General features: G+C 42.9%; 1 protein-coding gene across 1 annotated transcript in view; it reads left to right on the forward strand.

Moving 5' to 3' along the window:
- b3glcta (beta 3-glucosyltransferase a) overlaps positions 1-26,615 on the forward strand; it is a 115,014-nt gene that overhangs the window by 57,890 nt on the left and 30,509 nt on the right. Inside the window, exons 5-7 of the mRNA XM_080535039.1 lie at positions 13,246-13,322; positions 16,129-16,240; positions 21,758-21,894. Of these exons, the coding sequence (XP_080391165.1) occupies positions 13,246-13,322; positions 16,129-16,240; positions 21,758-21,894 (326 nt within the window). The remainder of the gene's footprint in view (positions 1-13,245; positions 13,323-16,128; positions 16,241-21,757; positions 21,895-26,615) is intronic.

The raw sequence follows: 26,615 nt of genomic DNA on the forward strand, positions 1-26,615 counted from the left end.
ACTGACTGGATAATAGCCTACATATATTTTGCTTTTTAGACAAAAGTCTTGATCCATTAGGCACCAAGCAAACGCAGACCCAAGTCAGTCGATATGGCTGTATAAAAGACATCATAAACGTGGCCTTCATGGTTTACATACGCAGGGGTGCAAACTGGCGATGGTCCAAAAAGGTGACACTTTTTTTTTGTCCGTAGATGGTTAGCTCTATCATTAACAGTCTATAGCCCCTTTTCCACTATCGTGCCAGCCCGGGTCGACCCTATCCATTTGTCGGCCCGGGTCGGGTCGGGTCGGTTCGGCTCGCTTCTTTAGCTACCCTTCGATACCAGGATCCAAATTTAGACCTGGAACCTTTTTGCCAGGCTGCGTGTGACGTGTGACGCTGCACACCGTTGATTGGTCAATGGAAATCGTCATCCCATGTTCATAGATTTTTTCGCTAACTGCCATCTTTAAATACCACATTCGCTCTTGGAAAATGTCACTACAGTTTCTGTAATAGCTTATTAATAAAGATTCGAAAAATTATGCTGACCATCGTATTATCTTAGTTTAATGTCATTTCAATGCATCATAGAACTTTTATTTACAACAAGCATAACACAAAAATCGCTATTATGCACCGTCTTTGCCCGTGAATAACATCGGCTATGGAGGTGGTACAAACACAATACTCCTTTGCTAACTTCACCATCGGTATACGGTCATTTTGAGCCCTTAACCACCGCGCTGACACCCCGAGAAGTTATGCTTTTAACCGTAAACTCAATGAACCGGGAGTTCACTCGCTGCTGCTCGCAGCACAGCGCCTGCTGGTTCAAACTCCCTTTGACAGCGGGGGGAGAGAAACGTTTTACCAGGGAATTCGCTCCGCGCTGTGTCGACGGTGATAGGAGTGTAGGATCGACACCATTCAAATGGTTTTGGATTCCCTGTCCTCTCCTCTATCCGGACACGTAGGAATTGTTATCCTAACCCACGGTAAACCGAAGTTATTAACCCGCAAAGGGTGCCTTCGTTTACCGGGAGTTCACCGCTGCTCTAAGCAGCAGCACGTCATGGAGGATATCAGCGGGGGGACAGACAATTTCTTCCAGGGAATTCGCTCCGCGCTGTGTCATAGACCGTGATAACAGTGTCGTATCGACACTAGGGATGCACCGAACATTCGGCCACCGAATGTATTCGGCCGAATATCGCAAAAAAAGCACATTCGGTATTCGGCCGAATGTGTGAAAACACCGAATGTTTACCACCGAATAGTGGCCGTGTTTTGATGACGCAATACAATTAAATATAACTCTCAACAGGCGCGCGGCGCGAGGCGACGCGCTTTCAAAACTGGCTGCGTTCGTAAATTCACTCAGGAAATCCGATCAGCACTCGTGGAATGCCTCTCGTCCAATCAAATGACTCGGTTTCTCTATGACGTCGGGCCCAGTGTGCGCTCCAGCGCTCTCAGAGCGACTTTACGAACGCAACCTTACACTCATCTAGCTAGTTAGCTTAGCAGTCGTAGCTCAATTTAAAATTGGAGTGAGAAGCAGAGTTGTTGCCTTGTTGAAAACATATTCAGACTCCCAGCTGTTCTACACGAGTTTATGACATGCAGCTGTATCATGCGGTGGTTTCTATGCAAACCAGAGACTATAAAAACAAAAGATATTCATTCTGAAATAACATGAACTATTATCCTTACACTCAGGTGGACTCAATTCAACTTGTTGAATGACTTGTTGAAGACATTTAGCATTTGACCTAATTTTAAGAGTGACAAAGGGTCTGAATACTTATGTACATGAGGTATTTCTGTATTTACATTTTAATACATTTGCAAACATTAAAAAACGTTTTTACTTAGATTATGGGGTACTGTGTGTGGATTGATGGCAAATCTATTCAAAAATGTGAAAAAAGTGAAGGGGTCTAAATACTTTCTGAAGCCTATGTAGAGACAAATCATGAATATCATTAACTTGAACCCTGGAAAGCAGTAGAGATTAAATCCCACGATAATTAGTTATAATAAGTTATATATAAAAGTTTCGGTGCATCCCTAATCGACACCATTCAAATGGTTTCAGATTCCCTGTCCTCTCCCCTATCCGGACACGTTGGAATTGTTATCCTAACCCACGGTAAACCGAAGTTATTAACCCGCAAAGGGTGCCTCCGTTTACCGTCTTTGCCCGTGAATAACACTGGATGTGTTACAAACAAAATACTCCTTTGCTAACTTCACCATCGGTGTCAACCGTGATAACAGTGTCGTATCGACACCATTCAAATGGTTTCAGATTCCCTGTCCTCTCCCCTATCCGGACACGTCGGAATTGTTATCCTAACCCACGGTAAACCGAAGTTATTAACCTGCAAAGGGTGCCTCCGTTTACCGTCTTTGCCCGTGAATAACACCGGGTGTTACAAACACAATACTCCTTTGCAAACTTCACCATCGGTGTCAACTGTGATAACAGTGTCGTATCGACACCATTCAAATGGTTTCAGATTCCCTGTCCTCTCCCCTATCCGGACACGTTGGAATTGTTATCCTAACCCACGGTGAATCAAAGTTATTAACCCGCAAAGGGTGCCTCCGTTTACCGGGAGTTCACCGCTGCTCTAAGCAGCAGCACGTCATGGAGGATATCAGCGGGGGGACAGACAATTTCTACCAGGGAATTCGCTCCGCACTGTGTCATAGACCGTGATAACAGTGTCGTATCGATACCATTCAAATGGTTTCAGATTCCCTGTCCTCTCCCCTATCCGGACACGTTGGAATTGTTATCCTAACCCACGGTAAACCGAAGTTATTAACCTGCAAAGGGTGCCTCCGTTTACCGTCTTTGCCCGTGAATAACACCGGGTGTTACAAACACAATACTCCTTTGCTAACTTCACCATCGGTGTCAACCGTGATAACAGTGTCGTATCGACACCATTCAAATGGTTTCAGATTCCCTGTCCTCTCCCCTATCCGGACACGTTGGAATTGTTATCCTAATCCACGGTGAATCAAAGTTATTAACCCGCAAATGGTGCCTCCGGGCACCGTGTTTGTCCGTGAATAACACGGCACACAATGATACTACAGTTCATAAAGCAGACAAGTGAAGGCAGTGGTTTTAAGGGTTCAAAAAACATGACTTTATTTCTCTCTCTTTCTCTTTCTCTCCAAAAAACCACGGTTAATAATATACCACATGCCGAGGAAAAGGCATACGATAGCTTCAAGTTCCTCCATGTCGCTGTTGTTGTGGCTGTGTTGTGTCTCGTGAAAATATACGTCACCACCATGGCGCGCTTTTATGACGCGTAACTCCGCCTACTATCGCCTACTCCTCCTACTAGTTCCTGGTCTGTTGTGTATAGTGGAAAACCAGAACTGTTCAAAAGCGGGCCGAAGCGACCCGAACCGAACCGAGCCGAAGCGACCCGGGCCGCTGATGGAAAAGCGCTATAACAATGATGCGCGTGTAAGTAGCGATGGCCCTGACCGTAACACCCGCATAATTAATGTAAGCAGGTTTCTACAAGTTACATTTAAGACCTTTATAAGAACACTTTTAATATATTTGAAGACCTATTGAGCAAGTATTGGTATTAGACTCACATTCATTGATTATTTTCATTAGCAATGCTGGGTGATCTGTTCTGTTGCATATAGACAGGGGTGCACATAACTTTTTGGGGCCAGTGCTCAGAGGAGCACCTAGGGATGCTGCTTGGTGCTCCCCGAGCTCGCGAGTCACGACCCGTCCCACAGGATGGATAAAAAAGGGATACATGGATAACTTATATTAGCAAAACGACATTTATTCATAAATAAAGATGAACGAACAAATGATTGTGTGCAAAACAAAAGAAACAAATGCAAAATCAAATGACTGCTCTTTAAGCATGAAAGTCTGTCAGACTCCTTTAAACACAATGAAATCAACTGACATCTCTTTAAGCACTAACTGAATGTCTGTTCTTTAAACACAATGAAATCAACTGACATCTCTTTAAGCACTAACTGAATGTCTGTTCTTTAAACACAATGAAATCAACTGACATCTCTTTAAGCACTGCTCTGTTCTGTAAACACTGAAATCAACTTTTCAACAAAAAGTTACAGCCTAAGCATTTACTTATGCTACAAGCTTAATCATCATCATCACTGCTCTCTTGACTGCTGTTAATACTGTCCTCAATTTCAACCATGGTAGAAGATGTTGTAGGCTATCACTTTAAATAGCTCATTATTTTGATTGTGCAACAAAGTCTTTTTTTTTTTCTTCTAATATAATTCCCAACCATATTCCCTGGGTCAGGGGTCGAGGTGCGATAATGAAGCTGTAAAACAAACGTCTGAACGTTTGAAAGCTTCAGAGAAAAGAAATGTGTCCCTTGGTGTTGTTTTTCCTTTTAGCGACGAGTCGTTCGGGACTGAATTTTCACGTGTCGGCGAGATAACCGTGCGATACGCGATACGCGATACGCGGAATGAAAGTACGAGTTACGATACTTTCCGAATGTTTTCGTGAGGGGAGTCGCCGTGGTCGTCGTCGGTCGACTGTTGTGATGGATTACTCGTCGGGCCTTCGGCTGAGGGGACGGCAAATAGTTACTTAGTGGGGCTTGCAGTGATGCAGCAGTCAGCAGTCAGCAGTTGGATTTTGAGGAAGTAAATTCCTCTCCCAGCGCTTCCAGCTGTTGGTGCGCAAGAGCGCGTTCATGCCGCTGATCTGCCGCGCAGCATGCATTTTGGCGACGCATGCGCACTGGCGCACCAGTTATGTGCACCCCTGCATATAGAACAATGATAATGTAAGTTAGCCTACTTTATCAATTCTTGATTCATTTCCATTGCTTCTCAACACAATACTAGATATAATAGCATAAATAACAGAATAAACTCACACACTTACTTAAGGCCGGTTTAGGCTTCTGCGTAAAGTCGACGCCGTAGGCTACGCGTAAGCTTACGTAGTCCCGCGTGGACGTGCGTAGCCTGGACGTGCTCCTTTCAAAAAATCTATCCACGCGTCAGAGCGCACGTTAACCGTAAGCTCTGTGATTGGTCCGCTTGGTAGCACATGATTCAGACAAGATTCCGACTCTCTCGTCGCCCAAAATGCGGAAGTCATGACAGAAATGTCATTCACCTTTTCTGTAATTACTTATTAATAAAGATTTGAAAAATTATGATAACCATCGTATTATCTTAGTTTAATGTCATTTCAATGCATCATATAACTTTTATTTACAACAACATAACAACAAAAAGATCGCTATTATGCCGCTTAGAGCTTTGAGCTCCGTTGAGTTCCTAACCGGAAGAGGCACAGCACAGGGGCTGAAAACACACTGCCACCTAGCGATGTGACGGTGTAATTGCAGCGCGGCCTACGCAGAAGTGTAAATTGCGAGACCTACGTAAGAATTTACGTAAGCTACGCACGTAAATTCGACGCAGAAGCCTAAACCGGCCTTTACACTGCATAGCCTACATACTGAGATATGGCACACACACACACACACACACACACACACACACACACACACCAGGGTTTCCGTTAGAAAAATTTGGTGCCGGTCAACGTGTCCGGGAAGATTTCAATTTGTCGGACAAACGGGAAAAATTCCGGTCATCATATTAGAATATAATATAGGTGTTTGTCGCGGTGATTAGCTGTTGTGTAGCCTATATAGGCCATTTAATGTCCATTTCTCATCCGATACGATTAGATCGCGAACTATATAATAATATAGGCTTTCATGATTCGCATGCGCTACTATGGCATAATATGTCCAGGGCTGCACGCGCGCCACACTGGGCAGCCTAGTCACCTTTGCTACTTTGAATTACGACTGTAGGCTACTTTAAGATGTTTATTTCAATTGCATTAATGGGATTTGAGTATGTAATTGGTAATTTTAAGTATGCCTAGTTTAGCTTTTGATGGCTATTTGAACGGACTGCATCGATCGATCAATGAACGGACATTACGTTAACTGAAGTGTGTTAAATAGTTTCACGACAGTAATGTACGTTTTTTATATTCTCTTTCCAGTTTTACCCTTTTTATCAATAAAACAACGTAATTTCTATAACCACGTCTCGCTGATTGGGAAGGCATTAAGTCTAGCTGCCTGTCAAATCATACTTTCTCGGACTCGGGAGTATGAGAATGGGGAGGATGTATCGGGGGGGATACACACCCGTGGACTATTTCACCTTAGTGGCACAAATTAAACTCTAACACTATAGATAGACTAAAATGATGGACACCGACTGAATAACTGAGTGGGGGAAGACAGGTCTCAAATGTGAAACAATTATAATATTTAATACATAAAGATAAAACATACACAAATATATAACATTGATATCCCTAAACTCAAATGTAGTGTGGTATTGTCAACCTAATCTAATCAATCCTAATCTAATGGTACCAGTAGCCCAGGTTGTCGATAGTAGCGCACTACTCCCGTAGTACTTCTCCCGACTCAGGGCTGGAACGGGCACGGCAGGCTCAATCAATGAACGGGGTTGAGATGGCCGCTAGGGTCCTTTACTAGCCGCATCTCACGGCCCTCGGTGGTCATTCACTGTGCTCTAGCACATCCAAAACATGCAGAACAATAACCTTGACTCTGGTCACTGCAGTGGTTTTATTTAGACTAGATCAAACTAAATTACGGTAACTGACTAAACTACGGTACTCGCGCCGTTGAGAGACAGGGTTGCCAGATGGGGCGGGTTACCGCCGAATGGGCTATTGGGTTTAGCGGTTATTTTCACCGGACAATATGACCGAAGAGGTTTAAATATGTCGGACTTCAACAGATTTTATCGGACAAAGACCGGTAATTACCGGTTAACGGAAACCCTGACACACACACACCTCTCACAGGTACACACACACCTCTCACAGGAGGGCCACACACACACACACGTACAGCTACACACACACGCACGCTATATTTACTAAAACACACACACCGTTGCTACCACTGCAAGTTTGAAGAAATGATAACTTCACATACTTACAGTCGAATCGCCTCCTACGGCGATTATCGTATCGTGGCCTCTTGTCTTATCGTTTCACGTGGCAACATATCAGGGTTTTGGGCGCAGCTTAACTGACGGTATTTAGTGATCGTTAAACTGTTGTTTATTTTTTGTGTTATGAAAAAAAACGAGTCGGCGAGTAGCGTAGTTCTAGGCTGAGTTCGTAAATTCGCTCTGAGAGCGCCGGAGCGCACACTGGGCTCAACGTCATAAAGGGACCAAGTCATTTGATTGGACAAGAGGCATTCCATGACTGCTGGTCAGATTTCCAGAGCGAATTTACGAACACAGACTCGAACTACGCTACTCGCCGACTCGTTTTTTTTCATAACACGAAAAATAAACTACAGTTTAACGATCACTACATACTTTATGGATTGGATTCACCATTCTCGTTTGCCATAGACTACTATTCATAGCTTTCATGTGACGTCACAGCATAGTGGAAACGCCCACCTGACGGGCAAAAGGCACTTTTTGCAGGCAAAACCCACGGGCAAAACCCACTTTTTGCGGGTTAATAACTTTGATTTCCCGTGGGTTAGGAAAATAATTCCAACGTGTCCGGATAGAGTAGAAGACAGGGAATCCAACACTATTTGAATGGAGTCGATCCTCCACTCCTATCACCGTGGACACAGCAAGGAGCGAATTCCCGGATATAAATATTCCCTCGCCTCGCTGACAGCGGGAGTTGGGAGTTTCGTCCAGCAGCCAGTGAACGCCCGGTTGATCGAGTTTCATATTAAAAGTATATCTTCTCGGGGTGTCAGCGCGGTGGTTAAGGGCTCAAAATGACCGTATACTGATGGTGAATTTAGCAATAATAGTCTTATGTTTGTACCACCTCCATAACCGGTGTTATTCACGGGAAAAGCCGGTCAAGGAGGCACCCTTTGCAGGTCAATAACTTTGATTCTCCGGGGGTTAGGAAAATAATTCCAACGTGTCCGGATAGAGTAGAAGACAGGGAATCCAACACTATTTGAATGGTGTCAATCCTCCACTCCTATCACCGTCGTGTATCTTGATAGTTCTTCATGAGTGAGGTGGTCTAAATAGTAAGCAGCCATGTTGAGCGATGTTGCTATGATACTTTTTGCCCGTCAGGTTGGTGGTTGCTAGGGAAGAAACCACGTGACTGAAAGCTATGAATTTGGTAAGGCTTTTGTAAATACTTTTGTTTTGGGACGTGTTTGTGTTTGGGGCGGTATGATCATCTAATTATGTGTAGTTATGTGTTTCTAGCATGTCGATGTTCTATCAGGTAAATTCTCTAGAACTAACCTCATGACATTTCACAATCACAAACATATATGTACAGAAACTCACTAAAGTATAAAATACCGCTTCTCTTGAAATCACTCTCCAGCTCCTATGACGCTTAGAGGTCAATGCATTTGTTTTTTTGGTGAACTACCGTAATAACCCTAAATGGTTAGAAAGTGCAACTTCTCTGCTTTCAGAAACTTTTTTTTTTTTTTCGATTGCACATATAGTTCAAGAATTACGATAGTTTGAACGAACCCTGTAAAATCCTGTTTAGAAGTTATCGCAACATAGAAATAACGTTTTCCCACAATAAAATAACGTAAAAGATCGGCTTTTGCGATCGGCCATTTTTGCCGATCACCGATCGAGTCATTTGGAGTGAAATCGGCCGATTTAAATCGGTGGCCGATAAATCGGAGCATCCCTAATGCATACACAGACACACAGGCACAGGCACACGCACAGACACAGACACGCACACGCACACGCACAGACACAGACACAGACACACAAACACACACACACATACACACACACATCTTCTTTGTCTACTGTCAAACTGTATATGCTATGAAACATAACTAATGAGTGTTTTTTTATGATAGTCAATCATAAAACGGCCCTGTTTCTGTAGTACATAAAACGTATTAAAAACTGCTGATTTCTGATTCTTGACGACAAATTTGTTAACAAATATGGGCCCTCTGTGCTTCATGAACGGGTGTAGTCCATTCTGATTGCCACTTGGTGTCAGCATTGCTTTTGAAATATGATGGAAGGGATTCTTGTTTGAGATCATAATTCATTCGGAGAAGCAGAGCAACCAACAGGTAACCAACAGGTATAATTTTGTGTGTGTAGTAAATACGCACACCGTCACACACACATTCACAGCAAGCTACCATGCAAGGCGCCGGCCTGCTCACTGGGAGCAATTTGGGGTTCAGTGTCTTGCCCAAGGACACTTCGACACGTGGCCAGCCAGGGCTCGAACCGCCGATCTGCCAACGTTGCGATCATTAGACGGTGGCTCTACCTCCTGTGCCACAGCCCGCCAATAGTAAGGGACTGACATGACAAGGGACATGACCCTCACAGTGATGCGAGCCTTATCTACATAGGACTGAGAGCTCTGTGTAGCAGGTAGAGGATGATGTCATCCACACCAATGTCTGCCTGGTATCTCAGACACCCACTGGGACCGTTTTAAGGATTGACGCGTCTTGCGAAAATACTTAGATCCAGCATCTTGTGAAATAGATCCGGCATTTACAAAATTGGTAGATATTGGCTGATCAAGATGGGTGCTATAGAAAATAATAGGAATTCCATTGGGGACAGCGTGATTGTCCATGGGGAGGGGGGGGGAGGGGGGGGGGGTGAACATTGTTATTGTAGACTTGTTTTACTATGACATGATATAGTCAGGCAAGAACCAGCTGTGTCTTTGAATGAGATGACAGCTGTTCTCACTCCAGCTTATTATGACATCACAGGAACCTGTCTGTGATGTCACTTCACTCCAGAACCCTCAGCAGTTCTTTAAATCTTCTGTGTGACTGTGGAACTTTGTGCCATTGTGCCAAACATACTTTTTTTCTCTCAGTACTTGAGGTGTTGAGGACGTTTTTTGTGTGATGACATTTGTATTGATTTTATATCAATTATTATATTATATTATATTGTCTTGTTAAAGAAACAAGAATAGAGTGGATGGAACTAAAACACAAATAATTAAACCAAATGTGCTGTAGTACATAGTGAAATAAATAATAATACTTATTTAATAAATTACTTTATAATAAAATAAATCTCTTTCCTTATTTATTAGTGGATCCCTTCCCCCCCATCTGCTCTTACCCTGCCCCCCCCCCACCCCCACCCCCCCATTGCAATTAAGACTTCTCCCCATTCCCCAAATTGCATATACTACCTATATACTATGTACATACTACATACACACACATGCACATAGAAATATACACATGTGGGTACAATTACAATACATCAGTGGGCGGCTGTGGCGCAGGAGGTAGAGCCGGCGTCTAATAATCGCAAGTACTCAATGTCGAGCAAGCCTTGGGCAAGACACTAAACCCCAAATTGCCGGTGCCTTGCATGGTAGCTTGCCGCCATTGGTGTGTGAATGTGTGTGTGAACGGGTGAATGAGAGGCCGTCGTAAAGTGCTTTGGAATAACGCCCTATACAAGTCAGTCCATTTATGTCACATTATGGGTTATAGCATTATGGGCCCTATTATGCACTTCATCAATAAGACGAGGCGGTAGATCTAAACTTAAGACGTGGAGGCGTGGTCAAGGCCACTTTGCTATTATGCGTGCGGTAGTGGGCGCTTAAAACCCGGCGCTAAGCAAAGAAATTAGTCATGGGTGTGTTTTGGGCGTCTTCTCAATCAACCCAATCAGCGTGCCAGGTGCCATTCCCTTTAAGAACCGGCTGCGTTGAGTCTTTAGCGCTATGCTATTATGGAAGTCCTAAGAAGGAGGTCAGCGTGCTTCTCTGCCTCTCCCTTCTGAAATGAAGCATTTATACTGTGACCGTAATTGACGTCTTGCCGTGGAGCCACGTGCGTGTTCATGTGTGCCCACATGCATGCGCAAACCGCGGAGGCGCGCTCGTGTTTCAAAACGTGCATGAAGTCTAAACTTAAGAACTTTTCAAACCACTTCTTAGCGCTAGGAGCAAAGTCAGATCGCATAATAGCAGGGGCGCCTAGTGCACTTCATTAACATATGAACACTCCCACAATGAGCAATATATGCACGGGAGTTTTACGTCTTATGTGTGGCCGCCTATCGACACCTGCATAATAGCAGTAGCGCGTATGAAGCGCATAATAAGGGTGGCGGTAGGTCTTAACCTGGCGGTGCGTCTTAATTAAGACTTAAGACGGCAAGTTAAGAAGTGCATAATAGGGCCCTATATATCATACATTCAACATATTCAATTATTCAACTCATACAGTTTATTCCACTCTAGCAGAGGAAAGCTTTGTTAGTAGCCTAAGGTGAAGTTAATGTCAAGTTCAGAGACAAAGTGAGTATGAGTAAGCCTCATCGTGTGAAGATTAGCTCGGAAGATAAAGTTTGTCCGAGACGCTTGCTGCTTGGGACGACACACACACACACACACACACACACACACACACACACAGAGACACACACACAGAGACACACACACACACACAAACACACACACACACACACAAATCCCTGCCTGGCTAATATGGTTTAGTTACTGTACACAGGCTGGGTTCATCGCTTAAATAAAATTGCCTGCAGAGTTACTGTGCGCCCCTGAGGAGAAAGACCGCCCTCAGTTTCCAGGCTGATGAGTCGACCGTGCTGTGTGTGTGTGTGTGTGTGTGTGTGTGTGTGTGTCTGTGTGTCTGTGTGTCTGTGTCTGTGTCTGTGTGTGTGTGTGTGTCTGTCTGTCTGTCTGTGTGTCTGTGTGTCTGTGTCTGTGTGTGTGTGTGTGTGTGTGTCTGTGTGTCTGTGTGTGTGTGGGTGTCTGTGTGTGTGTCTGTGTGTGTGTGTGTGTCTGTGTGTGTCTGTGTGTGTCTGTGTCTGTGTCTGTGTCTGTGTGTGTGTGTGTGTGTGTGTGTGTGTGTGTGTGTCTCTGTGTGTGTGTGTGTGTGTGTGTGTGTCTCGACCGTGCTGTAATGAACCCTGTGGTCGACTGAACTGAAGCTTTGTTTTCCTCCCAGTGTGAAACAGTGTGAAATGTACCCAGGGCTGTTGTTGACAACCCTCACACGCCCTCTACATTCCTCACTCTGTCTAGGCTTGAGACGAAGTTTGATTGAAAGTCCTGGATAAGTGTGGATACCTCAATCTCTCTCAATCTCATTCTTACTCTCAATCTCCAAAAACAAATTATGGTTTAAAGCTACTTTAATTTGGGCCGCTTAGGTGGCGTAACGGGTTAAGCGTCGACCGCGTAACCGCAGGGTTCCCGGTTCAATTCTGGCTGGCGGACATATCCTGCATGTCATCCCTCCTCTCTCTCTCACCCATCCTTCCTGTCTAAATCTCTACTGTATCTGTCAATAAAAGGAAAAATATGAGTGGGACTGCCCCACTCAGAAAAAAAAGAAGGAGAAAAAAAGCTACTTTCATTCAGACTTAACAATATATACGAGGAATTTCAGTTGGTTGTTGAATAATGATTTATCAAAAAAAACTTTATCCTAACACAGGAACCAGAGACGTGCAGCGTCATGGGCCTGCCCTCCTCAGTGACGTGACCACACACACACACACACACACACACACACACACACACACACACACACACACACACACACACACACACACACACACACCTTTTCATTACGACTCTCCTTCCTGCTTTATAAATCCTGCCAAATTAAAGTGACGATGAGCTACATACATCTAGCCATAGGCCTACAGACTCTTTCTCCTATTGTATTCAGGGTAGACTTGACAACAGTGGATATGTCGAACGAAACAGAGACCATTAGCGCCTGAAGCTGAGGTGAAATGTTCCGCGCTCGATTAGCATGGAATATTTATAATCACTAGATTTGTTCGTGTAGTGCTTTGAACACAGTCTTGTACCCTTAAAATTTCGATGAAAAAGTAATATCCTTGGTTGCTTTTCCTTTTCCAACTGCTGTTTTCACAATTCCACTGTGCTACTTCAACCTTGTAGTGTGCATATTCATAATACAACACAGGGAAGTATTTAATACTGAAGTGTTTCCTTGTTCCTCTGTGGTCTTTAATAAAATAAACACCATTATCTTAACCTTTTAGAAGAAGACTGGCTGTCTCTAGCTGGCCTTGCTCAGGCTTTGCAGCAGCTGTAACAAGTGTTTAATTCCTGCCTCTGCCCTTACAGAGATTGTTCTCGTCTCTTTCAGAACCCGCCATCCGTACTCCTGCTTCACAGTCTATCAGACAATGAGGGAGACTGGAGTGTTCTGCCTCTGCTGCCTTAGTAAGTAGCTCCTTGAAGTTGAAGTTGTTTATTTATCCCCGAAGGGAAATTACTTTACTCTCACAACAGCAGCAAGATTTAAAAAGAGTATAGGAGGGGGATAAAAAGAAAAACAGGGAATAAATAGAATGGAAATAGGGAATACATCGAGTGGACACAACAGAACGGTACCCGCTTGTTAAGTCGTGACGTGTTTCCGGGTCCAACGTTGGCTGAGGCGCTGTCTTCGAAATGCCGAAATAATAATAATAATTAATTATATTTATATAGCGCTTTTCCGAGGCTCAAATACCCTGACACTATGGAGAAAACGGGAAAGTGCTGTCCCTCTTGTTGTATGAATAGATCCGAGTCTAAAAAACGATTAAACTGTCATTCTACCGCTGTAGTTCACAGGTACTCTGGTGAGGGGAATGTCTGGTTTGGACTCGGAAATGGCTAAACGTCACTTTTGACGTCAGACTTAACAAGCGGACAGACTGAAAGAGAAACACAGCTACGCATATTAAGAACCTTGTTAAAGAATACAGTGTGAGGTCATAATAGTGCTCTACAGTCCATGAACCCAGTGTTCTATAGTCCATTCTATAGTCCTTCTGCTTGTTTATAAAGCTCTCACTGGCACTGCACCAGAATATATCTGAAAGACCTTTTGCTAGCATATCAGCCCAATAGAGCTTTCAGGTCTTCTGATGCTGGTTTTCTCTGTGTACCACATGTACAAAAGAAGAGATTTGGTGAGGCTGCATTCTCATTTTATGCACCCAGATTGTGGAATGCACTACGAGTAAATATGTTCAAGTCAAGACTAAAAACCCATCTTTTTAATATTGCCTTTAAATGACTAAATAATAAAATTATGATTATATAATGATTGGAGCACTTTGAGCTGCAACGTTTGCAGGAAAAGCGCTATACAAATAAAAGGTAATTAATATTATTATAAACACAGTGTTCTATAGTCATGAACACAGTGTTCTATAGTCCATGTACACAATGTTCTTAACACTAGAACAGCCGTGCCTTTTTTACCTTCTAGAAGAGTCGGTAAAAAAGGGGGTCAAACCCCCTCTTTACAATGCTACGCTGCTATTTACACACAACGATCACTAGTTGGCACGTCTTGTAAATTAGCCTGCTTCCTACACATAAAAACTGCAAAATAGCTTTATACTAGCTTATCCTGATGTGATTTTGAAAATGTAAGGATACTGGGTGGTAGAACACACATATCTAGGAAGAAGTGCAAAGATATAACACTTTTCTTTTTAACTCACGGGCTCAAATGACCCCTCATGGCTGATTAAGTGTTAAGTCCATTAGAGATGACCATCGTGGGCCTCATGAACCACCGTGCTGCCTGGAGGAGTCACCACCACAGCTGGCTGGCAGCGTTATATAATACAGCCTGATGGCTGATGGGAAGAAGAGTGTCTGAAGCGCTCCTACCAGCTCCTTGGCAGCATGGGGCGGCCGCTGAAAGTGCTTTTTAGGTTGATCACCTCAGACCTGTCAGGCCTGGATAAGCACCCATTACCAACTGGCATTCACGAGAAGCTGACCTGCTTGTGATCTTTATCTCTGAAGCTGCCTAAAGCTGCCTCTACCTGTTAGTCTCAGGGGATTATGCCCAGGCAGCACATCACCCCCCAACCTCGCCTGTCTGCCACTGGCTCCCGGTCAAACACCACCGCACTTCACATTTAAACTCCTCCTGCTCACCTACAAATCCCTCCACGGCTTGCCCCCCCCCCCCCCCCCCCAGTACCTCTCCGATCTCCTCCACCACCTCCTATACCCTATCCTGAACTCTGAGGTCCTCTAACACGGGCCTCCTCATCCCAACCCAGCGCCAAACTCTGGACCTTCGGGTACAGAGCCTTCAGTGTGGCAGCCCCCCCCCCCCCCACCCTCTGGAACTCTCTCCCCAAGGATCTCCGCAACTCTCCAACCCTGGATAAAATTCAATATTCAAAATATATTTGTATATATGTATGTATGTATATATGTATATATTTATATATGTATCTGTAAATATTCAAAGCTGCCCTTAAAACCCACATATTCACCATTGCTTTCAACCTGTAGTCTGCACGTCAGCTTATTAGTTCATACTTCACGTCCAGGTCTTACCCTTCTAGCTGTTTTACTGTTTCTTGTTTTGTGTGTTTGTCTCTCTGGCTCTGTTCTGTTTGTCCCATTCCCTTGTAAATCAACCTATGTTAAATGAGGAGAGAAAGAGATAACTCAGGAAAACATTTGAATCTTAAACGTTATCGTGTTTAACTCTATATGAATGAACAAATAGCCTTATCATGTACAATCCTCAGTTTAGTGAAAGCTATACTGTATGAAAACATGCCACTGTGTAGTGAAGCTAGTTTGTTTTTGAGTATCTTGTATGCCTACAGAATACGTTACATAATTTAGTTTAATTGTAAATGTGTCTATTGCCCATGTACCATACATCATAAGATCATAAGATTAGCTATAACCGCAGCCATTGTTGCCTTAAATAATAGACCGCGCTGAGTGTGTGTACTTGTGTATCTGTCATGTGTACTGCTGTCTGTTGTTGTCTGTGTTATACAGTGTTGTATGTATATATGTATACTGTACAGTGGTGTGAAAATGAATTCCCCCCTGGGGACAATAAATCTAATCTAATATAATCTATACACTATTACATATACTTATCCTCAGCGATCTGCCATACTTTTATCAAGAAAGCCACAAAAGGTTTTCAGGAGTGTACTGATTCAATCCATTTGAAGTGGGGTGACCGGTGCTTGTATTGCCTCCTCAGCTTATCTTCCTCCTTTGGGAAAAACTCTTCCTGGATCGTGTTCCTGGAGGAGGAGACCAGCGTGAAGCTGACCACACTGCTACAAGCTCTCATGAAGTTTGACAGGAGGAAAGTGAGTGCACCCTCCCTCCAACCTTGTTAGCCATTTCATTCTGTCATATGTGTCATATGTGTCATGTTCTAATGCTTTGTTCCTCATGTCGGGATCCGATGTAACGATCAGACTTTTCTTTCGAAAAACGTGAATACATTTCCCCGTTGTGGAAAATCAATGACGGCTAACAATGTAAAGTAGTGTTGTAGTTAACTAGGTAGCAGTGGGGATTACTCCGAATCCATTGCGTTGTAGTAGTTTGGCTTGACTAGCGAGTTTGTGTTGTGATTCTCAACGACGTTGAAACGTACCGGTAGTTCCGTGTTTCAAAAGAAAAGTCTGAACATTTTGCAAATAATAAAGAGACGCGATCTGGTGGTTTCGCAAAACGGGCGCAAAGTGCAAAGGCTTCAAATCAGCGTTCAAAGTTTTTCTGACCCAAAAATCTGATTTCGTTTTTTTGTCACCAGACACAAGTTAAGGTTTTGAACTACCCACTCGTTATTTTTTCGAGCAGTTTTACGATAGTTAAATACGTGTGCTTAATCAACAAAATAAGCTTATTTTTAGCCTGGGAAATCTTCCCTTGTGGGAGTGGAGAAACTGGATCCAGGTTGTTTCTCATTGGTCGATCGACTTGGCTACGAGAGGAGTCAGGAAGCAGAGTACTTGTTTGTTCATTCCACTCCACTCGTAAGGTAAGATCTTCTATTTTATGTACATAGCGACTTTGTTAGTTAAGTTAGTTACTAGTTGAAACCAGTGTGTTCGTGTATTTAGACATTTCTTTATTATTACCCACTAGCAACTAACTGAAACCAGTTCAGTCTGTACTAAGCTGGCCACCATTGTTGTTAGCATGCTAGCATTGTTGTAGCTCGGAAATGTCTGTCTACGTTGTAAGTACGGTTAGTATGTCTACGTTGTAAAAGTTGTGTGTAAGACTCATGTTCAGTGTGTAATACTGGAATACTGTAACATGTCAAGTGTAATAGATTACAGAAATATTAAAAGTTTAAAAACATAACAAACAAACTTTGTTTGTTATGAACGAGCTAGCCGCTAGTTGGCTAACGCCAAACACACTACTCTGAGCACTTTAGGTAATTATCATTGTCATGTATTAGGCTAGCTATTTTATGAACATGGTATGGTAGTATTTTATGAATATGGAGTGCCAGTAACTGTAGGTAATATTTTAATGTACTATCTTCTTTCTGTTGCAGCTTTGAAGACCTCCACCCCACCAGACACAGCAGCTCAACAACTCACTGGCAATATTTTGTTGAATAACAAGAACAGTTGGGCATAGATACAGCATTTTGAACTGTGTCATGATTTATTATCTATTGATAGTCAATTCACAGACCTTGCATGCTTACCTGTGTATAGTCTGTTGTATGTTCTCAGTTGTTGCCCTCAATTCAAACTATACTTGAAACTTGAAACTGAACTATAAGGCTGGACATTGACTACTGAGCACTACACTATTTCCAGCACAAGACATCAGCAAATTACTCTTAATGCCTCCATAATAATAAGCTGGCTAATTAGCTACAGTAATAACATTGCTAGGTGATAATGTTAGCAATATCTAGCTATGTCCTGTAAACTTCTCTTTGAAAAGTCAATCTGACCCAGTGACTAACACTAATGTTTGCACACTGATTGTACTTTGCACAGCTTGTCGCACTATTGTTCTGCTGTAGTGCGACTACCATCACTTATACTTATCATTACTTACTTTACTTATTTACTTATTATTGTGACTATGTACCTTGTTGAAGAACCAAAGCAAAATATTGTTATTCTTGTGTACTGTAAAATAAATTCTGATTCTGATTGAAGACTTTTTTGTATCATTAAAAGACTAACAATAACAGTTACAACAACCATAAATAATAATAATAAGCTGGGTAATTAGCTTAGGTAATACCTTGCTAGGTAATAATGTTATAGCTGTATAACTATAGCTGTCTGACCCAGTGACCAATACTGACAGGTATTGCTGTCAATCTAGAGGGGGAGTGGTTGGGGGTGGGGTTAACCAGCTATTGTTACCGCCCATTACCTGCCGGTGTGAAGGTGTGAAAAAGTCCCAAATCTTTGAAAGGCTTTTTCTCAGGATTTAGTTTTCAGGGTTAAGGTGAAGTGTAAGTTTCAAATACTCATGTCGTCTTACATTTTTTCCCGATGTCTATGTATGACACATCATTTGAAAGCTTACAATCTGTAGTTTAAGCATATGTAAAAAACAGAAAAATGACTTTGCCCCCTCCTTGATCATTCCACCAGATCGCGTCACATATGCGGACCAAAGCATTAGAACTTGTTACATTTCTCCTTGCCCAAAACTGAGAAGAATGTCCCCTACTGAGTTACAGCCTACTTGCTAAATGGTAAATGCACTTATATAGCGCCTTTATCCAAAGGGCTTTACAACGGCCTCTCATTCACCCATTCACACCCACATTCACACACCAATGGCGGCAAGCTACCATGCAAGGCGCCGGCCCGCTCACTGGGAGCAATTCGGGGTTCAGTGTCTTGCCCAAGGACACTTCGACACGTGGCCAGCCGACGCTCGAACCGCCGATCTGCTAACCTTGCAATCATTAGACGGCGGCTCTACCTCCTGCGCCACAGCCGCCCCTTGCTCACTAGCTACATTAAAGGCAGTGTGTTGTAGCTGGACGGTACAAGGCTATTGCCCGACCAGCACGTAGAGGAGACTGTCAGATACAGCGAGAGTCTCTTTAGCCCCATGGTCCAGAGGCCTCTCTCTCAATGCACGATAATGCTGTTATGATTGCGTTTTACCAAAAGCACAGGTGTAAGCAGGAATCGCTGTGCATTTTCGCTTTATTAAGGTGTCATCAACCATTGCACTCAGAGCTTGTCACAGAAGCTATTTCCCCCCCTCTGATATTCAGCATCCAGGTGTCTCTGGGTGATTAGCTAGTTGTTTTATTAATGGTTTTGCATCTCCACAGTACTCGTAGGTCAATGTCAATTTTGTAAAAGTATAACTAGAAAGCAATGCGTTATTGCATTGTCTGAAATGATGCAACACCTGTCGTCTAGGTAAAGGATCCCAGGGCGTAAGTCTGTTGGGAATCTGCCGCCTCTGGCCAACAACAATATCCTCCTTAATCATAATATAAACCGAAATGGAATAGCAGAGTCAGACATTAGCTGTTGTGTTTCTGCACGATTCGAAGAGACAGTCACCAGAGACAGAATGGCAAAGATCCGCTCCCCTAGAACACCCCTGGCCCCTCCCCTAGAACACCCCTGGCCCCTCCCCTAGAACACCCCTGGTCCCTCCCCTAGAACACCCCTGGCCCCTCCCCCTAGAACACCCCTGGCCCCTCCCCTAGAACACCCCTGGCCCCTCCCCTAGAACACCCCTGGCCCCTCCCCTAGAACACCCCTGGCCCCTCCCCTAGAACACCCCTGGCCCCTCCCCTAGAACACCCCTGGTCCCTCCCCTAGAACACTCCTGGCCCCTCCCCTAGAACACCCCTGGCCCCTCCCCTAGAACACTCCTGGCCCCTCCCCTAGAACACCCCTGGCCCCTCCCCTAGAACACCCCTGGCCCCTCCCCTAGAACACCCCTGGTCCCTCCCCTAGAACACTCCTGGCCCCTCCCCTAGAACACCCCTGGCCCCTCCCCTAGCACACCTCTAGCCCCTCCCCTAGAACACCCCTGGCCCCTCCCCTAGAACACCCCTGGCCCCTCCCCTAGAACACCCCTGGCCCCTTCCCAGTAACAACATGTTTGTATACAAACCAAATGTCGTGTAGGACACTCCATTTTTGAAAGGGATTTTCGAGGCCGAAACAGTGTTCTTAAATGAAATATTTCTTTCAAGGCGTCTCATCCCCTGATCACTACCAGTTAAACATAGACATTACACCCATTAGGAAGCTAATGTTCCATATTGCACCCGTAAATACAGAAAAACAAATGTTTGAACTTCTGTTTTGTTTGTGTAGGGTTTATTAATATTGCAAATTGCCTGGCTTACAATACAGTAATTTATTATACAGTAGCTCAATCTTTGGAATTCACAAATTGCTTAGCATTATGGGTAATTTGTGCTTCTTGACGAGCTTCAAGTTGGTTCACAAGCCCCAGCAGGGTAACCAGACTTTTAACTAAAGAGAGATAATGAGAGATTTCAGCTGCCTCGAACCCACCAAAATCATCTAAAGGATATCATGCTAAGTATCATCCCAAAACATCAAGCTAATTACACCTCTCCCAGTTTTTCTCTTCCCCCTGAAAAAACGTATCACGCATAACAATTAATTGAATCCAACCATCTGTTTGATGATGGGGCGTTCTGGAACCGGTGTGGGATTCCAATTCCGAGCGAGAAGTGGAATTCATTATTGTCTCATCTTCCACAGCCTGCCTCATACCTGGGGATGTTGAGATGATTGTATGCGACATTGTGGTGATCTACTTAATTACGCCACACACTCTCTGACAGTACACACACACCCTTTAGACCAATCAGCTTTGTTTTCATCCTAACCAGCCCATCATCCCATTCCATAACAACATGTCCTGAGTGTTTCTCAGACTTAATTGGATGAAGACAAGACTAAGATGTGTGTCTATATTACCATTATGCTTTTCTTCCTCCCGGGATGAACAGTGTTGATGTTCGGTATCTGAACCCCGCTGGAGGCTGGTGGAGGTAGAAATCGGAGGACAGGCTCGTTGTGATGCCCGTGATAGAATGAGCTATGGTCTCAAACACATTGTTAGCCTCATAGCATAATTGCCTAAGTCATATTTTGGCCAAATTGAGATATCTGCCTAACTCTACTCTCCTAACACTGCTGATTCACTGTGCATTATTGCCTATGCCATCAGCCTATCAGAATGCTTGTTACACTCCAAAATCACCATCTGCCCAAGTCATCTCTTTGACGTAGGCATTTTTGACACTACATACAAAGATGGCTCGGCTGACCTCAAGTGAAGCATGACTTAGGCAATTATGCTATAAGGCTAACGATATACAAAAATGTCCTCCACCAGCCTCCCCTGCTGAACTCCTCTAATGTGCAGCTTCTATCTACAGAGAGAAAATAAAACATCATGATTATCCAGATTTGCAACCAGATTTGGATTTGTGTGATTGACAATTATAACGCTAAATATTTGGGGGTTATTTTGATAGAAAAGCAGTGATGTGAGACAATTTATGGACTCCTTGGTTATGTTATGTTATTTGAGATGATGGCATTAAAAAAAAAAAAAAAACACTGTGTTTTGGAATTCTTTCATTCCAATAAAACTACTAAACATACATGATTTGATACATTTTATCTGGTAAATTAACGAATGTTAGATGATTAATTATAAGAGAAACATTAACAACCATCAAAAATCTTGATGAAGTATGACCAACTGCCAAAGTATGACCAACTGCCAAAGTATGACCAACTGCCAAATCAAATATGAACTGCGCTCATAACCGTCACCGTGCATTGACGATGTCACCGTCCGTCTCTCAGGAGTGGTTCCTGGGAAAGTCGCTCCATGATGAGGAGTCGACCATCATCCATCACTACGCCTTCGCTGAGAACCCGTCTGTGTTTAAATACCCAGACTTCTCTGCTGCCTGGGCCCTGAGCATCCCTCTTGTTGACCGGTAAGGCCGCAATTTCCATTTCTCTTCCTGTGACGTAGACGGTAACAGCAGCAGCCACAGCTCATCTCAGTAAATATGCTTCGCAGGGGCAATAACTGTTGCTATTGTTGTAGTTTTATATAAAATATACTGAGAATTTAAGAATATGTTTTTTTGTGATCAAATGTTTCTTTATTTTCTTTTAAAACAAACAAACATAATGACAAAACAAGGCCACATCCTGCAATCAACGCCCCCAACAGCCCATACAACCACACCACAACACACAAATTACAATATAGCTATCTAGGTATTAGGGACATACATTACAAGTCGGGACCCAAAACGAAAAAGAAAGTAAATCAAATAACCCCCACCCACCCACCCCAGGGACCAGAGGACAAGTCAGTTACAATTGTGATAACCTACACTCAACTCAAAAGATTTTTAAGATCGACAGCTGTGGATATCCACAAATTAATATTTGCCTCTTTAGCACCATGCATACGGGCTGTAGAGAGTTCCAAATAAACAACATCCAAAAAACTTAAACCTCATTGTTTAAATGAAAGTGAATGTGGAGGCTTCCAACGCGTGGCAACCATTTTCTTTGCTGCCGTCAGACCAGCAAACAGAATGCGTTTTTTAGTTTGAGGGAGGGGTAACAGGGAAAGATCATTGAGGATCAATACAGAAGGAGAAGGGGGTATCGTCACAGAGTGCAGAGCAGAAAGTTTAGAAGCGACCATTACCCAAAACTCTGTAACCTCTGGACACTCCCAAATCATAAATGTGCCCACAACCCCCAGAGGACACAGAGTACAATTGGGGTCATTTATGATTTTCATAGTACACATCTTCCGAGGAGTCATATAAGTCCTATGAATAAAATTATAATGAATTTGTTGGTGATCAGGATTCCTTGATGTTTGTAGGACATCTGACCACACTTTATCCTAGTCAAATTCTAGGTCTAAGTCCGGAATGTCCACCTTCCATACCGATCCAACTGCCAATGGGAGGTATGTTTTCTGCAGGAAGTACCCATATAATGTGGAAACTAAGCCCCTCGTACTACCCACCCTGTCCAGAACAACAAGCACCGGGTGCCTATGAAGTGGCTCCTTCCATGGGACCCCATAGGTTTTCATAGCAGCCCTTAGTTGTAAATAAAAGAAAAAGGAGGAGCGTGGTAAATTAAACTGAATTCGTAACTCTTCAAAAGAGTGAAGACCTTTATCCCCAATAACATCGCCCAATGAATGAATACCCCCGTCAGCCCATTGTTGGAATCTAATCGGACACCCCCCAATTAAGAGTGCATCATTATTAAATATTGGTGAGCAGGGGTTCCATCCAGAGGGCAGTTTGCACGTTTTCGTCATTGCTCGCCAGACACTGATTAATTGAGAAATGATTGGGCCAAACTGTCGCCTACACTGAGCAGGTGGAGTGTTGGAAAACAGCACCTCCTTCAGAGTGAGAGGGAATGTCAATCCCTCTTCCAAAGCACGCCAAGAAACCTCAGCCATGGGATTAAACCAAGTTACCAGAGGACGCAGTGTGAAAGCCCAATAGTAAAGTTTAAAATTAGGTAGAGAAAGGCCCCCATCCTGTCTCTCACGCTGTAATGTGGTCAATTTAATTCGGGGTCGTTTACCTCTCCAGATGAATTTAGTAACTGCAGATTGCAATTTGTTCCAATAAAGAGCGGGGAGAGGAAGAGGAAGCATAGAACTTACAAAATTAATTCGGGGGAGCACATTCATTTTAACTATGGAAACCCTAGCCCTCAGGGAATTCGGCAGTGCAACCCATCTGTCCAAATCCTGTGTTATATTGGAAAGGAAATTCTTGAAATTGGTATTAGCTGTAGTCAGCAGTGAGGGATAAATGTCAATGCCTAAATATTTAAATTTGGTAACTATCGGAATCTGGGAGGGCACAACTGCACTCCTCATGGCCTCATTTAGCGGCAAGAGAGCAGACTTGGTCCAATTTATTCTGTATCCAGAGATGGCGCTAAAAGCATCAAAGATGGACCGAATATGGGGAATGGATTGAGGAGCATCATCTACATACAGAAGTACATCGTCTGCATATAGGGATATGTGATGCTGAGTGCCACCGATAGAAATTGGTGTGACTGTGGTCGACTGGCGGACCCTCTGAGCCAGGGGCTCCAGGGAAAGCGCAAATAGTAATGGGCTGAGCGGACATCCCTGTCTGGAGCCTTTAGCAATCGCAAACGGTGACGAAAAATTCCTCCCAGTCATTACCATTGCAGAAGGATTAGAATAAATCGTCTTGATCATATTTAAAAACATTGTACCGAAACCCAATTTTTCAAGTACCGTCCATAAATAGGACCACTCTAAACGGTCGAATGCTTTCATAGCGTCCAGCGACAGCACCGCAGTAGGAGAATTAAATGAGGTAGCACCATCTATGATGTGTAAGAGTCTCCTCATATTGTCTGAAGCCAATCTGGTCCTGATGAAGCCTGTCTGGTCGCAGTGAACCAATTTGAGCATGTAAGTCTGTAACCGACGTGCAAGAACCTTGGCATAAATTTTAATTTCGGAGTTTAAAAGGGAGAGCGGCCTATAGCTCCCACAGTCCACGGGGTCTTTGTTTTTTTTCAGCAGCAGGGAGATCAACGCTATATTAACATCTCTAGCAAAGGAGCCCTTCTCAATAGAGAACAAAATCATTTCATGCAAAAGCGGGCCTAAAATGTCCCAGAAGAGAAGGTAAAACTCAGGTGGTATGCCGTCAATGCCAGGAGACTTGTCCCTTTGCATATCTTGAGCTGCCCCTCTGAGTTCTTCCAGGGAGATAGGCCGGTCGAGAGATGCAGATTCATCTGCTGCGAGACTAGGCAATTGCAGGTCATTCAGAAATGAATCACAAGCAATTTTATCATGAACAATCTCAGAGCTGTACACCTCGTTCCAAATTATTATGCAAATTATATTTTTCTCAGATTTTCCTAAATAGTCGATGCAAATGACAATCAGTATAATTTTCAAGTCATCAACCGTTAGAGTATAATTCAAATTTTATTGAACAAACCTCCCAATGATAACAGTATTTTTTTTATTTTGATAAAAAAACTCAAAATGCACTGTTCCAAATTATTATGCACAACAGAGTTTCAAAACATTTTATAGGTTGTAAAGAACTAAAAATGGTAATTTGATGAATTTAGGGTTAGGAGGTCATATTTACTGAAATCAAAAGCTATTTCAAACAAAAACATCTTAACAGGTCAAGTTACATGTTAACATAGGACCCCTTCTTTGATATCACCTTCACAATTCTTGCATCCATTGAACTTGTGAGTTTTTGGACAGTTTCTGCTTGAATTTCTTTGCAGGATGCCAGAATAGCCTCCCAGAGCTGCTGTTTTGATGTGAACTGCCTCCCACCCTCATATATATTTTTCTTCCGTGGTACAAAAAGAAGAACCGTGCCTTCCGTAGCAAAATCATCTTCATGCATGACAATGCACCATGTCATGCTGCAAAGAATACCTCTGTGTCATTGGCTGCTATAGGCATAAAAGGAGAGAAACTCATGGTGTGGCCCCCATCTTCCCCTGACCTCAACCCTATTGAGAACCTTTGGAGCATCCTCAAGCAAAATATATATGAGGGTGGGAGGCAGTTCACATCAAAACAGCAGCTCTGGGAGGCTATTCTGGCATCCTGCAAAGAAATTCAAGCAGAAACTGTCCAAAAACTCACAAGTTCAATGGATGCAAGAATTGTGAAGGTGATATCAAAGAAGGGGTCCTATGTTAACATGTAACTTGACCTGTTAAGATGTTTTTGTTTGAAATAGCTTTTGATTTCAGTAAATATGACCTCCTAATATGACCTCCTAACCCTAAATTCATCAAATTACCATTTTTAGTTCTTTACAACCTATAAAATGTTTTGAAACTCTGTTGTGCATAATAATTTGGAACAGTGCATTTTGAGTTTTTTATTTTTAAAAAAAATACTGTCATCATTGGGAGGTTTGTTCAATACAATTTGAATTATACTCTAACGGTTGATGACTTGAAAATTATACTGATTGTCATTTGCATCGACTATTTAGGAAAATCTGAGAAAAATATAATTTGCATAATAATTTGGAACGCAGTGTATATATGAGGGTGGGAGGCAGTTCACATCAAAACAGCAGCTCTGGGAGGCTATTCTGGCATCCTGCAAAGAAATTCAAGCAGAAACTGTCCAAAAACTCACAAGTTCAATGGATGCAAGAATTGTGAAGGTGATATCAAAGAAGGGGTCCTATGTTAACATGTAACTTGACCTGTTAAGATGTTTTTGTTTGAAATAGCTTTTGATTTCAGTAAATATGACCTCCTAATATGACCTCCTAACCCTAAATTCATCAAATTACAATTTGTAGTTCTTTACAACCTATAACATGTTTTGAAACTCTGTTGTGCATAATAATCTGGAACAGTGCATTTTGAGTTTTTTATTTAAAAAAAAAAATACTGTTATCATTGGGAGGTTTGTTCAATAAAATTTGAATTATACTCTAACGGTTGATGACTTGAAAATTATACTGATTGTCATTTGCATCGACTATTTAGGAAAATCTGAGAAAAATATAATTTGCATAATAATTTGGAACGAGGTGTAGATGTCAGCATAAAACGACCTAAAGGATGAATTAACATGCAATGGATCCGTGCAAATAACACCATTACTTGTGTTAAC

This window comes from Nansenia antarctica, assembly GCF_963989245.1.
Source record: "Nansenia antarctica genome assembly, chromosome: 1".
Taxonomy (NCBI): Eukaryota; Metazoa; Chordata; class Actinopteri; order Argentiniformes; family Microstomatidae; genus Nansenia; species Nansenia antarctica.